The following is a 17291-nucleotide window of genomic DNA, read 5'->3' as shown; positions in this document are numbered from 1 at the left end:
TTTTGCCCCACCTCAAGGGGACACTTCGCAACTTCTGGAGACAGTTTCAGCTGTCACAACTGGGGTAGGGGGTGCTATCGCCATCTAGTGGGTAGAGGCCAGAGATGCTGCCAAACACCCTAGAATGCGTAGGACAGCCCCCTCACAATACAGAATCATGCTCCCCAAAAATCTCAGTAGTGCTGAGGTGGAGAAGCCCTAAATGAGGGCAAGCGAAAAAAGTGTACAATGAAAGAACTTCCCCTTCTCTCATTTGGTCCCGTCTGGGTAGAGACCACTGCTGCCGACAAATGGCTATGCTTCTTTTCAAGGAGAAAACAAACAAACAAAAAATCCCTACATCCTACCTCCGTATCAAGGTCATTATTATCATTGTTAGTATTTCCTTCCAGTCTTTCTTCCTATGCATTAAAAAATATATACTCGAGACCATGCTGCCCAATTTTATGTATTTTTATTACTTAAAACTATAAGATAACCCACATTAATGATGAGCCATTACTGGATTATTCAGTCTGCCAGGACTAGACATTGGAAACTGGCTGTTGTAAATCAGGCCACAATCAACACCCCTAGTTCCTGGTTTTCTTTTTTTTTTTTTTTTTTTTTTTTTTTTACAGAGACAGAGAGAGAGTCAGAGTGAGGGATAGACAGGGACAGACAGACAGGAACAGAGAGATGAGAAGCATCAATCATTAGTTTTTCGTTGCGCATTGCGACACCTTAGTTGTTCATTGATTGCTTTCTCATATGTGCCTTGACCATGGGCCTTCAGCAGACCGAATAACCCCTTGCTTGAGCCAATAACCTTGGGTCCAAGCTGCTGAATTTTTGCTCAAACCAGATGAGCCCGCGCTCAAGCTGGCGACCTCGGGGTCTCGAACCTGGGTCTTCCGCATCCCAGTCTGATGCTCTATCCACTGCGCCACCGCCTGGTCAGGCTAGTTCCTGGTTTTCTTGATCTCAGATAGCTTTCTTAAGTCAGTTTTTAAGAAGTTGGGTCTACGGGGATAAACATTTCCAAAAAGCTATTTCCCTGGCTGTTCATTAGCAGGCTGCCACCTGACTCCTGTGCTCAAGCCCCAGCCTGGCCCTAGGGAAGCCCCTGCCACACACACTGGCTTCCTTCACACGCTCACCCCAATTTGCCATGGTCTATTTGTTCCTGTGACTATCTGCTCATCGTCTGCTCCCCTACTCGACTAGAATATTCATGAGGCCAGGGCCCATGATGTCTGTTCACAGCATCTGGTACATGCCCGACGCACAACAGACACTCAACAAACATTTGGTCAGTGAAAAAGATGTGTGACAATTTACACCCTCATGGGCACATAAGAGGAAACTGTGTTGCAACAGAGCATGTCTCTGCTCAGTTGGTGTGTTTCAGCTGTGACAAGAAGTTATATCTAGAGAAACAAAGAGTTGGTACAGGCGGCTTCCTGGATGGGGCTCCTGAGAATGGTGTGTAAAAAAAAGCCAGTCCCTCAAGGTGACACACTGATGACCTCATTTACATAACATTCTTGAGATGACAAAATTTTAGCAATGAAAACAGATTAGTGGTTGGGGGGGGGGAGTTGGGGAGGAAAGACCCTATAGAAGAAAGTGGGTGTGGCTATACATGGAAGTGGGTGTGGCTATAAAAGGGAGTGGGTGTGGCTATAAAATGGCGCTCCAAGGAATCTTTGTGGTGGTGGAAAGCCTCTGGATCTGTGTTGAGGTCATGGCTGTAACTTATGTGCCAGAGAAGGTGGGGCTTCATCAGAGGCACCTCACAGGCCTGGAGAATCAGCAGCACACTAAGCTCGATGTCAAGCCCTCAGGTGCACATCTGCCGTCAACCATTTCCAGTCCCACATCTGGAGCACCCGGAGTGAAGATCCAGGGCCAGGGGTCCTGAGAAAGGGGGTGGGGGGCCCGGAGCACTCGCCTTGGTGAAGAGCCTCCACCACTGCCAGTTCCGCAGCTTGAGGTAGGCGGCGCAGTTCCTCTGAATCACCTTCATGGCTGTCAGCTGCTGCTGCCTCTTGGCAAAGGCCCTGGGGGGAGGGGCGGGAGCCATGAGAAGCCTCGGTTGGCCCAACATGTCTCACATGTTGTCATAGCCTCCCACCCTGCAGCATCCTGAATCAACACACATCTAGTTTGCTTATGATTTTGTGACTTGCACAGGGACAACACCCCCTTCTCTCTAGCTGAGGCTCTTGCCAAAGCTCTGAGCACCAGCACAGGTATGCTGTCCGGTCACAGACCACTCAGATAATATGCAGGCAAGAGCCTTTCTCAGTGGGAAAAATGTCCGGGAATCAGAGCTGTGATCCAAACGACAGCTAGGAAATCAGTCTATGCTACACCATTCCTAGGCGGACCCTGCACACACCCAGCTGTGCCGCGTCTTCCCCAAAGCTGAGTGTCGTACAAACCTACTCCTTCCTCGGGTGTGTTCTAGAAATCTCAAATCTGACGTAGAACTAGCCCTCTTCCTGTGTAAGGGCTATTAGGTTTGAGAAACCAAAACACACTGTGGACAATCCTCTTTTCTCTGCCATCTTGAATGTGAGTGAACTTGAAGAATAAAATTGCCCTAGTTAGTATGGAGGTGGGAGGGGCAACAGAGAATTTAGTTATGAAACTTAAGTTAGGTCTGTCCTGGGGCCAAGAGCTCCCCAGGTCTGGCCTTGACCATCTGGGGTCCACCAGGCACTAAAACAGCTTGACACGATCAAGGCTCTGCAGGTGAGAGCATGACCCTAACTAACCTCATGATAACATATGCCTGGGGCAGAGCTACTCCACCAGTTCTGCTATCGTTTTAGGGGAGTGACTTTTCATGGCCCCCAGGATTCCCAAAACAGAAGGGGCATCAGATCTTCCAAGACCGTGCCTTATGAATCCCATTTGGGCATTAGGCTATAGATACAGCCAAATACTCTTTCCTCAGACACTTAATCATATTCTCACACTTCTGAAATGATAACCGGGCACTGTGCTCAACCCTTTTCAGGTTGTATTTCATTGACTCCTCATAAACAATTTCATGAGGTGGGGAATGAATATGCTCTTTTCCAGTGGAGAGTCCTGAGGCTCAGAGAGGTCAAGTAACTTGCCCCAGGTCCATCAGCAAATAAGTGAGGAAGTCAGGATGAGAGCTCAAGTCTAAAACTCCAGAGCCAGGGTCTCAAGTCCTTCCCACCTGCCCTTATAACTAGTGCATATACTAACACAGTAGCATTTCTTCCCCCTCAAGACAAAGCTGCCCTTCGATCGGTGGAGCATCTGAAAGCAGACGGCCTCTTAGAGTCAGGGAATCAGAACATGAGGCCCCTGGAAGTTGTGTTTCCCATCTGTTTGTGGAGAGGTGACAATAGGTAAGTCCTTACTTTCTGGCCAGGTAGCCGCGACACATGGCCTGGAAAGCCATGATGACATCGGTGATCTTCAAGTCTCGCTCCTCTTCTAGGTGGGCCAGGACCCCAGTTCGGAAGAAGATTTTGCTCTGCCCAATCCTGTACAGGTTGGGGTCGAGTTCTAGGGCTTTGATCTGCAGAAGGAAGGAGGACAAGAGTTCCCGTTCTCAGCCGTGCCTGTGGCTAGGGGCCTAAGCCTGTTTAAGGAAGGTCACACCCAAGGCAGCTCCTGGCGGTGCCACCGGAGCCTGGGAGGTCTGCAGGGGGACTTCTGGGTGGGGCCGGGGCTGGGCTCACCATCAGAATGCAGGCCTGCTTCCCGTCCATGAAGCCTTTGGGAATGGCATTTGCAGCCAGGATCTCGTAGCTTGAGACACAGGGCAGAAGTCACCAACTGAGCGCCTCTCCGGCATCCCCGCCTCTGCCCTCAGCCCCACCCTCACGCCTGCCCTGGCGGGCTCACCGCTGGCGGAACTCCTGGAAGACGATCCTGTTGGGGAAGCCCTGGCGGCAGATGCGGATGCCTTCCAACACCCCGTTGCACCGCAGCTGCTCCAGCACCAGAAACGCGTCCAGCTTACCAGACTGCGAAGGCAGAGAGGGCAGTGGACCCTGCGGGCTGGGACTCGGGGATCAGCAAGCCCCAGCTCTCAGGCCTGGGTGACCTGCCTCATTAGGCCACCAGGGATCAACAGAGGCACCAGGTGAGGTCTCTGCTGAGGGTTCAGGTGACACCTCTTGTACTTGGTGGCACTAGCATCACCTAGGTAGACACTGGGGCTTTCTCCTTGTCTCCTCCCTCGTCCTCGCTTCCTGTCCATCACCAGTTCTGTAGCTCCTACCTCCCAAATACCTCCCAATCCACCCACTTCTCTTCACTGGCCATTGTCACTGCCATCCACTCGCCACCATGTTTTTCTACCCAGACAACTACCACAGCTTCCCACCTGGTCTTCTCACCCCCAGTTGTGTCTCTCCCTTCATTCCCTCATTTGGTTTTCTAAATGTAAACATGATTATGAGATACCCCTTGTAAGGTCAGTGGATAATGGAAAAGGTCAGACCCACGAACTTTGGCTAGGACCACCCACAACCAAGCACAACCACGCCAAAAGAAACTTCCCAGGAGCCCTTTGGAAAAAGTGACCATCTGTCAGCCAGTGAGATTTCACCACGTCATATTAGCTCGACCACCCTAGGGACCCTTTAAATATCCCTCACACGGGTCACTCCTTACGACTTCCCTGGCCTCCATCTTTCCTCGGGGCCAGGGAACCTTGCCGGGCAGGACGTGTGCTCTGTACTCAATAAAACCTTTTGTTATTCCACGCTTCGTGGCTCTGGCCCCTTCCTTCCTTCTCAGCGGGGAAAAATACCTTACACCCCTGTTTTTAAAGGCCCCGGTGGTATCACAAAAGTAAGACCAAGCTCTGGACAACCCACGAGGCACTCTGTGATCCAGCCCCTAACTACGATTCTGCCCCGACTCTTCCTAATCCCTGACTCACACCATCACGTGTCAACACGAAATCGGCTGCCTAGTGTTTTCTTGCCGAGATCCTTCATTTATTACCTCCACACTTTTGTCTTTCTGGTCCCTCCGCCTAAGATGCCCTCCCCACCTTGCCCTCCATTCCACCAATTTGAGGGCACTCAAAGTTCACCTTCTCTAAGAAGGTTTCTCTCAGCCCTGAGGTGCTGGAGTGGGAGCCCCAGCTGTCAGGAGTTCTCATAATTTACCACATTGCATCATGGTTTTCAGCTTGTGTGTCTGCTTCTCCCCAGGCTCTCCCGGCACCCACCTCCTCACTGCCGGTCTACGTACGGGGCGGGATGGTTCTGTGCCGGGGGCTGTCCTGTGTCCTACAGGGTGTTTAGCAGCGTCCCTGGCCTCCATGCACTGGATGCCTGTAGTAGTCCCCTCCCAGCTGTAACAACTACAAATGTCTCCAGACACGGTCAAATGTCCCCTGGGTATAGGGCACAACTGCCCCTGGCCGAGCAGCCCTGACCTAGACGATAAGAAACCTGCAGGCAAGGACTACAATTTATCCAGCGCTGTGTCCCCAGCACCGGGAGCAGGTAGGAGTCAGTAAGTATGAACTGGAATAATGAACTAATGAGTGATTTGACACCTTGCACAGCAATTCCACGGCTGCAAGTCTCTGGACGGTCTCCTTTTCTCCCTGCCTCCTGCCTCCAGGATGGGGAACGGGTATCAAATTCAAAACTTCCGCCCATGTCAGATGGAGCCCTTGGCGGGGGGAGGCAGGCTTTCTTCTTGTCCCCCTACCCCTGCCTGCCTTCCCCTCCCCTGCAGCCCCTGACGAAGGCCCCAGGGGGCGCTCTGGCTCCCGAGGCGCGGGGTGGCAGCCTCACCCTCTTCTCGTGGTTGGGGATGATGCAGCGCACGAAGTTGGGCGTGGTGTTGCGCAGCGTGGTCATCAGCTTCCCCAGCTGCTCCTTGTACAGCTGCCCCACCGTGCGGAACATGCCCTTCTTGGTCTTGGACGCGCTGGGCAGCGAGCTCTCTGTCATCTTGGCCATCTGGTCCAGCCCCACGATGCGGTCCACTGTGGGGCACATTAAAGGTGGCATCAGCCCCACTCGGGGGCCTTCCACCCCTGCAACAGGCCAGAGGACCAGCCCGAGGGGGGAGACCCGGGACCCCCTATTCTTTCTTCTGCCAGCAATGCCTCCCCTCTAGCAACTGCTGTCCAGCTATTATCTGTTTGGGAAATTCTGAGAGCTCCTGAGTGACGGAAAGCGGACAGCGCAGAGAAGACGGAAGGTCAGTCTGTCCGACTCCAGATGGGGCACTCTAACTGCCCATGCCTCCGATGCGGTTTCCTCCATCACTGCCTGGTCTCAGGACCTTTGCCCTGGGGTCCAGGTATGGGGGTGAGGGGCTCAGGGGGCACCACTCAGGAAGTGGTTGAATGTGTCAACAAGGCGTTACTAGCGCCTGCCAGCACTGCCCCCTCTTGCAGCCGCACTCAGGGCCGCCTCTCCTGGGAGCCGGAGTGACACCAGGAGCAGCCGGAAGGACAGAACTCTGGGTGGTCAGCTCTCCTGCTCCAGCAGGCAGGGCCTTACCGTCCTTCCACAGGTCAGCCACAAACTTGTCCGAGGAGGCGTTGAGGAGGGAGATCACGTTGTCATTCAGCGGGTCCATGTTCTTGGTCAGCCAGGCGCTCGCGTTGTAGTCCACCTGCCAAGAACCACCCCCACCGGTCAGGTGCTCCTGCTTCAGCAGGACAGCTGCGACCTAAGGGCCGGCCCGAGTCCTCCCTTTCCCTCCTAGATCTGCTAAGGTCAGGGGGCAAATGACATTAACAGCCATCACAATCAGAATCCATAGCTCCAGTGAAGAGACCAACAGACCGGGACTTTAAAGGGGCCTGCACACAGTGGGGCATCAGCCAACGGCAGCCATTGCTGAGGCCTGGCATCTGCTCCCTGCATTCTCCTGGGAAGCCTTCTCTGGCAGCCTCCTTCCCCGGAGACTGGGATGACACCTGTGCCCTCTGAAGGGTGAAGAGCTTGGCTGATGGTAAATACCCTCCACTCACCCAAAGTCCTCCCTCATCTACAGAAGCCCTGACAACAACTCTGCTTTTTAAATTAAGTTGGGGGACCTCTTTTCCCCTCTCTGATGAACACAAGTTTTGTAACTTGCAGATATGGACATATGGATGTAAACTGCTGACTTGAATACTGACCGTGGCCAAAGCTTTCACCTTATGATGGCGACTATGAAATGGATGGAACTAGTAAAATATCTCTGGTGGGTTATTATGGGATGTGAGTTGTAATGGTGATGGCAGGCCTGATCTAAGAGAGAACTAAAAAAAACCCCACTGTAATGTGGGGAAAGGAAAAGCGTTACCTCTGTGTGCCTAAAGGAATAGATTTTTCCTTGAGTACAGGGTAGGAGTTGGCAAACTTTTTTTGGTAAAGGCCCAGATAGTAAATATTTTCAGTTTTGCAGGTCAATCTGTCACAACTACTCAACTCTGTCATTGTAGCATAAAGGCAGCCATAGACATTATGTAACCAAATGGATGCAGCTGTGTGCCAATAAAACTTTATTTACAGAATCAGGCTGTGGGTCAAATTGGGTGCATGGGCAGTAGTTTGCCAACCCCTGGTTTAGGGCATTGTCTTTTCCCATGATGCAGTGGGGATACTGGAGAGTCAATTAAAGACTAAGATTCTGTAAACCAGACCAAGCTATCTCTACATTATCTGGGATGCTCAGGAGCCACAGGGGAAGGTCCTGTATATTAATAGCCATGATATGATGATAATGAAGAGGACAAGGAGGAGGAAGGGTGGAGAGGAGGAGAAGGAGGGGTGGGGAGGAGGAGGGGTGGGGAGGAGGAGGAGGAGGGGTGGGGAGGAGGAGGAAGAGTCAACAATGACAATGGTGACAACCATCACCGATTTCCCTGGATGATAACAAGTTGGCGATCACAAACCTAAGGTCATGATAAGGGAGATTCTTGTTGAATGAGCCCAAAATTGGGTTTATTGGTCACTCCATTCCAGTTGGTACTTACTATTGTGTTTAACTTACGTCAGGGAGGATTTAGAGTCTATATAAGAAAGAACCACCTGACCACCATGGCTGAATGATACATATCTTGTTCCTTACAGATGCTTAGACAAATCATAAACAGGCCCTGCTTGGGATCTGATTACACCAGGTGCCTTTGGGTTCTGCCATTCCTAAGGTGCCCCTCCTCTGACCATCCCTCCCGAGTCCCCTGGGACAGAGGGAGCCCTGGGACACCCAGCTGGCACCTTCCCGGCATAGTGGATGATGGAGAACTCGGTTTTGTCCTTGAGCTGCTTGGGCTTCTGAAACTTGGGGTGGTTGCCCTGCTCCGAGCATAGCTTCTCCACGAAGGACTTGTCTGTGGCTTTGGGGAACCAGCACTCCTCGTCCAGCAGGGCTAGCACGCCTGGAGGGTTGTTCTGTGGAGGACAAGTAGGGCAGGATCATAGCTAGAGCGACCAAGCCTCAGGCTCACCAGGAAAACGTGGCCACCCAAACACACGCATAGCAGATAGCAGCCCCCCAGCTCTATTCCCACGTCTGCCTACCTATAAAGATGATTTATGCCCTCTTTATTTTGGCTCCCTCTCTCCCCAGAATATATTCCCAAATTATCATATGTCCAATGCACCTGCACTGGGCATATAAGGGCAGACACCACCAACAGAACATGTTTGCTGCTGCCCCCTGGTGGGCGGTACACACAACATCACAAAGATTTCACACTTCCTGCTTTATATGTAAATTGACCTCAGGATTCTTTTCAGTCAAGTGCTTCCGTGGGAGACAGTCTAAACCAGGGGTAGTCTGGTTTAGAGTCTATATAAGAAAGAACCACCTGACCACCATGGCTGAATGATACATATCTTGTTCCTTACAGATGCTTAGACAAATCATAAACAGGTCCTGCCTGGGATCTGATTATACCTACCACCCACTTTTGTATCTCTGTTAGTAGTAAAATTTTCTAACTGCCCACCGGTTCCACAGTAATGGTGATTTATAAAGTAGGGAAGTAACTTGACTTTATAAAATTTATAAAGCAGAGTTACAGCAATTTAAAGCATATAATAATAATTACTTACCAAGTACTTTATGTCAGATTTCTGCTAAGTTTGGCAGAATAAATCTTTATAAAACAACTTACTATAGTTAAATCTATCTTTTTATTTATACTTTGGTTGCTCTGCTACCGCCCACCATGAAAGCTGGAACGCCCACTAGTGGGCGGTAGGGACCAGGTTGACTACCACTGGTCTAAACTAAGAAGTGGAGAACACAGCCTAACTTGCACACGCCATTCACTCTGCCGGAATGGTCTTTGCTCTTTGGGCTCCGAGTAGGGAAGTGTTTCTTGACTGCTCTGTGCAAAGCAGGCCTCTCTCAATCATTCTCCACGTTGGCTCTATCAGGTCAGTTGCTTTTTTTGGTGGTTGCATTACCTGCTCCTCGAGGAGGGCAGGGACCAAGTTCATCTCATTCACGGTTACATCCCTAGCTCCTAAGGAGGGGGGCCAGCACATAGTAGGTGCTCAGTAAATAGTCATTCAACAATTATTTATTGAGCATCTCCTATGTGCACGGTTCTAGGAGTTTGGGATACATCAGTGAGCAAAACAAAGACTCTTGACTTTGGAAATAAATGAATGGGAAAGGGGAGAAGAAGGGAGCAAGGGAAGGGAGCAAGGGAAGGAAAAAGAAAAGAAAATACCTTTGATTTAAAATGTGGGTTCAGGGAAAGTGTGATTGAGTTCACAAGGACTCAGTGCTGGGGGGAGCGTGCACATGCCGGCTGCAGGAGGCCAAACACGCATGCGAGTGAGACGCGGGCCCTCACCGGGCGCTCAATGAGCTCGATGCAGGGCTGCAGGTCCAGCCCGAAGTCAATGAAGTTCCACTCGATGCCCTCGCGCTGGTACTCCTCCTGCTCCAGGATGAACATGGTGTGGTTGAAGAGCTGCTGCAGCTTCTCGTTGGTGTAGTTGATGCACAGCTGCTCAAAGGAGTTCACCTGAGCACAGGACAGCGAGGGAGACCCCGTGAGCATCACAGATGACGTCAGAGGACTCGGCCCCGCCCTGAAGAGAAGCTCCGCGCTGAACAGAGTCACAGGACCTGACACCCTTTCCACAAGAGCCTGTCCTGCCCTATCAGCACCCAAAGAGGGCTTAGGCCCTCACAAAGGCTGCCTAGAGTTCACAGGGGCTGGCAAATTTACCTGTTCTCTTGTCACATGGTCTACATACATATTGTTTTTTAATTTTTTTAATTTTTTTATTTTTTGCATTTTTCTGAAGCTGGAAACAGGGAGAGACAGTCAGACAGACTCCCGCATGCGCCCGACCGGGATCCACCCAGCACGCCCACCAGGGGGCAACGCTCTGCCCACCAGGGGGCGATGCTCTGCCCATCCTGGGCGTCGCCATGTTGCGACCAGAGCCACTCTAGCGCCTGGGGCAGAGGCCAAAGAGCCATCCCCAGCACCCGGGCCATCTTTGCTCCAATGGAGCCTTGGCTGCAGGAGGGGAAGAGAGAGACAGAGAGGAAGGCGCAGCGGAGGGGTGGAGAAGCAAATGGGCGCTTCTCCTGTGTGCCCTGGCCGCATACATATTGTTTTAAGGAGGCTCATCTCCTCCATCTAGATGCACAATGATTTGTGGAAAGACGAACTGCAAGATATTTTATCACCCCCAATTCACAGGTGTAGAAACTGAGGCTTGGAGAGAGAATAATTCTATAGTAGATAGGTTCTGGAATATCTGTCAACCTCAAGACGTTCTCTTCTTTGCGAACTTCCCTCCAACCCATGGAGTGAGAGCCAGTAGCCACGTTACACTAACAAAGTAAGGGAAGTCCCTAAAAATCATGCTTGGCCCAAGGCGATCATGTGGCCCAGCTCCCACGAGCGAGTCAATGAGACGCAACACCAAGATTTTGGTTGAAACTGTTGGAAACAGTTGGAACTGGCTGAAACTGCCAAGGTTGCTGAGAGGCCGCCAAGAGCTGTGGCAGCCATCTTGCCACCATGAGGGGCGCCTGCTTGAGAACAGGGTCAATGCAGAGGACGGTAGAGAGAGGGAGTTGGCAGGAGATTAGGTCCTGCTTGTTGGAGTCACCTGTACCCCTGGCCTTCTCAGTTTCACAAACCCATACATTCCCTGTTAGATTTCTGTCTCTTCCACCCTCAAGAACCTAACTTTACCTGGGCAGTCTCCCACCCCAGAGCGCCAAGTCCATGGCTGTTCTGATCCTACCACGCTATACCTCAAAGATCTCAAATCCAGCAATGTCCAGGATTCCCAGGAACGAAGCCCCTTGCCGGTGGGTCTTGTCCAGGGCTTTGTTCACACGGCTGAGTATCCAGCGGAAAAGGCGCTCATAAGTGGCTTTGGCCAGAGCTTCTATGGCAAAGTCGGCCTGCGGAGGGAGCAAGGGAAGGAGCATGGTCATTCCCAATGGGTTGCGTTTTCACATGAACCCAGCTGACGGCTCAGATTTTATTCTTCTCCTGCTTACTGTAAGTCCTTAAAAACCAATCAAACAAACAAGAAGGAAACTACACCGTCTCTGCAATCAGTAGAAAAGTAGCAGTAAAGCATGGTCAGATCTAAGGAATGACTGTGGATAAGTAAACACTCCCTGTCAGAGGGACCTGGGCCAGAGGAGCCTGCTCTATCCCAGGGACTCTTTCAAGGTGGTCAGTCCTGCCTCTAGAAAGGGTACACAGTCATTTCTAAAGGTGAATCTTTTAGGTCAGATCTTGTCCCTACAGCTAAGAGATCAAGAGGAGGTCATGGGCGAAGGACTCCGCTGTTCTTGTTCAGTATGGCATTTTATCTTCTTCTTTTTTTTTTTTTTTTTTTATTCATTTTAAAGAGTGGGGAGAGAGAGAGAGAGAGAGAGAGAGAGAAGGGGGAGGAGCAGGAAGCATCAACTCCCATATGTGCCTTGACCAGGCAAGCCAGGGTTTTGAACCGGCAACCTCAGTATTTCCAGGTTGACGCTTTATCCACTGCGCCACCACAGGTCAGGCTCAGTATGGCATTTTAAAAACCTGACACAGGACTTTGAATATTCTAGTATTGGACAACGAGGGATAAAAATATGGACAGATGGAAAGAAAGATGGATGAATTGATTGATAATGTATAGATGTATAAATGGATAAATACATGGATGGAAAGATAAATGAGGATGGATGGTGGATAGGTGAATGGATGAATAGATGGATGGATAGGTGATGGATGGTGATGGATGGAGAGATGATAGATGGATGAGCAAAAGGTGGATGGATGGATGGATGGATGAATGGATGGATGAGTGGACAGGTGAATGGGTGAGTGGTTAGGTGGGTGGGTGAGTGAATGGGTGGGTAGGTAAGTGGATGGGTGGGTGGGTGGGTAGGTAAGTGGATGGGTGGGTGAGTGGATGGGGGGGTGGATGGAAGATTCTACAGGAATAAGTGGGAAGTGCATCATTACCTGTTCTTTTGTCTGAGCTTTCTGTACCACATCCCGGCCGACTTTGATACGTGGGGTGAGGATGGATCTGGTGAAATCTGTCACATTAATTCCCATGAGGTGACAAACTTTCTGAGCAGCTGGATACGGAAAAGAAGCATATTAAGTGCATCACACAAAAGAGAAGGCTTGGGAAGAAAGGCACATCACACAGGATATTTGTGGTCTGCACATACATTGCTGTTTTTTATTTAAGAGATGGAGCATGACAGTAGTGAACATAGCATTAGAAAGTCCTAAACACTGCCGTCATCAGGGATCTCACCGCCCGGGTTCTGCTAAGAGGCAATGACAGGGTGGTATGGAGGTATGCTCCAACCGGGGACTTAAGCTTCAAGGTTCTAGGTTCAAGCCCTACCCCCTTCCTACTTCTTAGCCATGTGATTTTGGAAAAACAACTTCCTAGAATCTTGTTTTCCTCGCTTGTAAAAAAGAGTCAGCTGTTGGATACCCTGTGGGGTTGTAACAGGGTTAAATGAGGTAAGGGACGTAACGTGCCTGTCATACAGTTAACCCAGTCAATAAATATTTATTCCACTAGTCCAGGGTATGTGCTGCAGCGTAGTTTGCAGTGACAAAATATTGAGAACCAGTTAAACGTCCACTGACACAGGAGCAGACGGACATGTGATAGTGTATTCATCAGATGGAATGCCAAATAGCAGTTAAAGGAATGATCCCCCCCTTTCTCTCTCTCTCCAGACCAATGGCTCTTAACTGGAGATGGCTTTGCCTCCCGTGGGATGGACATTTGGCAAACTCTGGAGACACTTTTGGTGTCACTCTAGGTCAGCGGTTCTCAACCTGTGGGTTGCGACCCCGGCGGGGGATGAACGACCAAAACACAGGGGTCGCCTAAAGCCATCGGAAAATACATATTTATTATACGATACATTTTTAAATAAAATATGTATTTCCGATGGCTTTAGGCGACCCTGTGTTTTGGTCGTTCATCCCCTGCCGGGGTCGCGACCCACAGGTTGAGAACCGCTGCTCTAGGTGTTGCTAGTACTGAGAAGCCCTGATCTAGACAACGGTGAGTACAGAGTAGGGAAACAGATCCAGTTAAAGCATGAGGTCTTTAGTATGATGTCATTTATATAGATTAGAAACACACAAAGCAGCATTAGAAGTTGTTCCGATACATGTGAGTGAAAGTATAAAACTAAGGCTCTAGGGTAGGTAGTAAAGAACAATTATGGTTGGCAGGTGGTGTGGGGAGGAGAGGGGGACCCGTTGGGAGAACAAGGGGTGTCAGTGTTATTTGTAGTGGTTTGTTTCATTTTAAAGATAAAGAAGTATCAGAAAATAATCATAAACTTCAATTCTGGATAGTGGACTCATGGGTTCTTGCTATAGAGCAACGTGTGTATTTCTGCATTTAAAAGCTTTTTTTAAAAAGCATTGTTAATGTGAGAACTAGTGTTACGCGACAGTTCGCATGTGCAAGGTAGGCAATAAAATGGAGTAGTTATAGGGTGCTGGCCCTCCCCGCCCCATCTATCTGCGAGAGTGCCTCTGGGTTTCTCTTTCCCTGAAGGTCTCTCCTCAGAGTGGGGAATCTCTACTTTCATACTGGGGAGTGTAGCACGTGAAATACACCTGACAGGACTAGAGGGGGATATGCTCCAGGGGACTTGCCAAAGCGACACAATGTATAGCCTGGGGCAGGTGTTGGGGCCACGGTGGGCGGGCTGGGAGCCTACGCTGTCCTTCTGGTTTAGCTGCCACCAAGCTCGGTGGCAGCCAGGCGACCTTTTCAAAACATAAAACACTGACTGCTGTTTGAAGGTAGGGCTGTCAGAGTTAGAAAAAGAAATACAGGATGCCCAGTTAAACATGAATGTCAGCTAAACACCAAACACTTTTGATTATAAGTATGTCCTAGGCAATATTTAGAAATATAATTCTACATTCTATAATTCCTTTTTTTTTTTTTTTGGTTTTTTTTTTTTTTCATTTTTCTGAAGCTGGAAACAGGGAGAGACAGTCAGACAGACTCCCGCATGCGCCCGACCGGGATCCACCCGGCACGCCCACCAGGGGCGGTGCTCTGCCCCCCAGGGGGCGATGCTCTGCCCATCCTGGGCGTCGCCATATTGCGACCAGAGCCACTCTAGCGCCTGAGGCAGAGGCCACAGAGCCATGCCCAGCGCCCGGGCCATCTCTGCTCCAATGGAGCCTTGGCTGCGGGAGGGGAAGAGAGAGACAGAGAGGAAAGCGCGGCGGAGGGGTGGAGAAGCAAATGGGCGCTTCTCCTGTGTGCCCTGGCCGGGATTCGAACCCGGGTCCTCCGCACGCTAGGCCGACGCTCTACCGCTGAGCCAACCGGCCAGGGCTATAATTCCATAATATAATTCCAATACTAAAAAAAGTGCCTGGTGTTTAGCTGGCATTGAAGTGTAACTGGGCATCTTATATTTTATCTGTCAATTCTGTCTGCGTGAAAGCTTGAGGTCTGGGCCTGGCCGGTTGGCTCAGTGATAGAGCGTTGGCCCAGTGTGTGGATGCCGGGGTTCAATTCCTGGTCAGGGCACACAGGAGAAGTGACCATCTGCTTTTCTACCCCTTCCATCCCCCCTTTCTCTCTCTTTTCACCTCCAGCAGCCATGGCTCAACTGTTTTGAGTGCATCGGCCCTGGGAGCTGAGGATGGCTCCATGGATTCTCTACCTCAGGTGCTAAATATAGCTCAGTTATGAGCATGGCCCCAGATGGGAAAGCATCAGTCCCAGACGGGGGTTGCCGGTCGGGGAGCATGCAGGAGTCTGTCTCTCTATCTCTCCTCCTTTCACTTGGAAAAGGAAAAAGGAAGGAAGGAAGGAAGGGAGGGAGGAAGGGAAGGAGAGAGGGAAGGAGGGAGGGAGGGAGGGAAGATAGAAGGAAGGAAGGAAGCTTGAAGTCTGTCTCCCCAGCAAGACCACTTGTGCACTAAGAAACGGGGCTGTTTCTATCTTGTTCCCTCTATATCTCTGAGCCTGGCACATAGTCCACACTGAACAATATTTGTTAAACAAAACATAGGCATGGGGGTTTTAGAATTGATGCTCCCTAAGGAGCCTTCCTGACCTAAAACTTTTAGTTCTTTTCTCCCATACTTCGATTCAAGAACTTCCCACCATAGATCCTCAGTAACAAAAGTATGAAAAGAGAGAGAAGTCAGTGAAAATAACTTAGGTTAGCTCTTGTTAACACCCCAAACAGCCTCATCCAGAAAAACAACCAAAGACTGAATGTGACCCTCCTTCCTGTCATCCAACACACAAAGCAGCATTAGAAGTTGTTCCGATACATGTGAGTGAAAGTATAAAACTAAGGCTCTAGGGTAGGTAGTAAAGAACAATTACGGTTGGCAGGTGGTGTGGGGAAGAGAGGGGGACCCGTTGGGAGAACAACGTAGTCAATTACTGGGGCAAGGAGGCGGGCACCTGTGTTATCCGGCATGGATGCCTGGTCCGTATTTCTTTCCTTCTTGAAGACAATGTTGCCAAGCTGCAGGACAGATGAGACCACCTTCAGTATGGCTGGCGTGGGGAGAGAAGAGCAGATTAAGACACAGATGTTAACACCAAGGTGCTCCAGGGGTTTGCAGTCTAAAAGTCATCAGGCAGCCTACAAGTTTCTCCCAAGGAGACTCAATTCTGAGCTTTTAGGAGAAAGCCAAATTACCCAACTCCCTGCTAATGGGGCCGAAAAAACCTAGCTGGGGGAGAGTATTTTCAAATGACTGCTAAAAACCTTGTGCTACAATGGAATACTAGACTGTATGACAAGGGTTGGTAAACTATAGCTCGTGAACTAAATCCACCCCATTGCCTGCCACTTTAAATAAAGTTTTATTGGAACACTTTGTCAATAAAGTTTTATTGGAACACAGCCGCACTCATTCACTTACATATTGTCTATAACTGCTTGCATGCTTCAATGTCAGAGATGAAAAGTTGCAACAGAAGACAGTGCAACCCACACTGGCTACAATACTTACTGTCTAGCCTTCAAAGAACACATTGGTCAACCCCTGCTAAAGAGCAAGGCGAATGAAATATTCACTACTAAAAACGCAATTGCTGTATCTGACAAACACACATGCTAACAAAAGACAACAACTGCAGCAAGACATACCATAAAGGCCATTTATGAAAAGTTACAGAACAGGCAAAACTATGCTGTTAGAAGTCAGAACAATGGTTATGCTTGATTGGGAGAAGCTACTAGAAGGACCGTGAGGGAGCTTCGAGGGAGCTGGCAGCATTCTCTTAAAATGGGTGCTAGTTGCACAGGTGTGTTCAGTCTATAAAAATTCATTGAACAGACTGACCAGGAAGTGGCATAGTGGATAGAGCATTGGACTGGGATGCAAAGGACCCAGGTTCAAAGCCCCGAGGTCGCCGGCTTGAGTGTGGGATCATAGACATGACTCCATGGTTGCTGGCTTGAGTTCAAAGGTCACTGGCTTGAAGCCCAAGGTCCCTGGCTTGACCAAAAGGTCACTCGGTCTGCTGTAGCCTCCCAGTCAAGGCATATATGAGAAAGCAATCAATGAACAACTAAGGTGCCTCAATGAAGAATTGATGCTTCTCATCTCTTTTCCTTCCTGTCTCTCTATCCCTATCTGTCCCTCTCTCTGTCTCTGTCACAAAAATAATTTCATTGAATATACACTTATGACATACACAATTTCCTAAATGTAAGTTATATGTCAATAAAAGGTATTTTAAAAATAAAACCAAACCCTGTAGTTGCAAACAGATACTGGCTTGGTGTGCAAGATGCTCATGTTAGGATGAAGAAGGGGAAAGTTT

At 49.8% G+C, this 17291-nt stretch overlaps 1 protein-coding gene across 3 annotated transcripts in view; it reads right to left on the bottom strand.

Annotated features, from left to right (window-relative positions):
- MYH11 (myosin heavy chain 11) overlaps nt 1-17291 on the bottom strand; it is a 132507-nt gene that overhangs the window by 26075 nt on the left and 89141 nt on the right. For all 3 annotated transcript variants that reach the window (XM_066274771.1, XM_066274772.1, XM_066274773.1), the window contains 11 exons: nt 15918-16013; nt 12452-12570; nt 11236-11388; nt 9809-9982; nt 8217-8390; nt 6507-6621; nt 5790-5983; nt 3874-3995; nt 3708-3777; nt 3384-3544; nt 1934-2042 (listed from right to left, as the gene is read on the bottom strand). In XM_066274771.1, the coding sequence (XP_066130868.1) occupies nt 1934-2042; nt 3384-3544; nt 3708-3777; nt 3874-3995; nt 5790-5983; nt 6507-6621; nt 8217-8390; nt 9809-9982; nt 11236-11388; nt 12452-12570; nt 15918-16013 (1487 nt within the window). The remainder of the gene's footprint in view (nt 1-1933; nt 2043-3383; nt 3545-3707; nt 3778-3873; nt 3996-5789; nt 5984-6506; nt 6622-8216; nt 8391-9808; nt 9983-11235; nt 11389-12451; nt 12571-15917; nt 16014-17291) is intronic.

Source organism: Saccopteryx bilineata, chromosome 4 (assembly GCF_036850765.1).
Source record: "Saccopteryx bilineata isolate mSacBil1 chromosome 4, mSacBil1_pri_phased_curated, whole genome shotgun sequence".
In the NCBI taxonomy this organism is placed as follows: domain Eukaryota; kingdom Metazoa; phylum Chordata; class Mammalia; order Chiroptera; family Emballonuridae; genus Saccopteryx; species Saccopteryx bilineata.
Note: the sequence above shows the minus strand (reverse complement) of the source record. Positions and strands in the feature narration are given on the sequence as shown.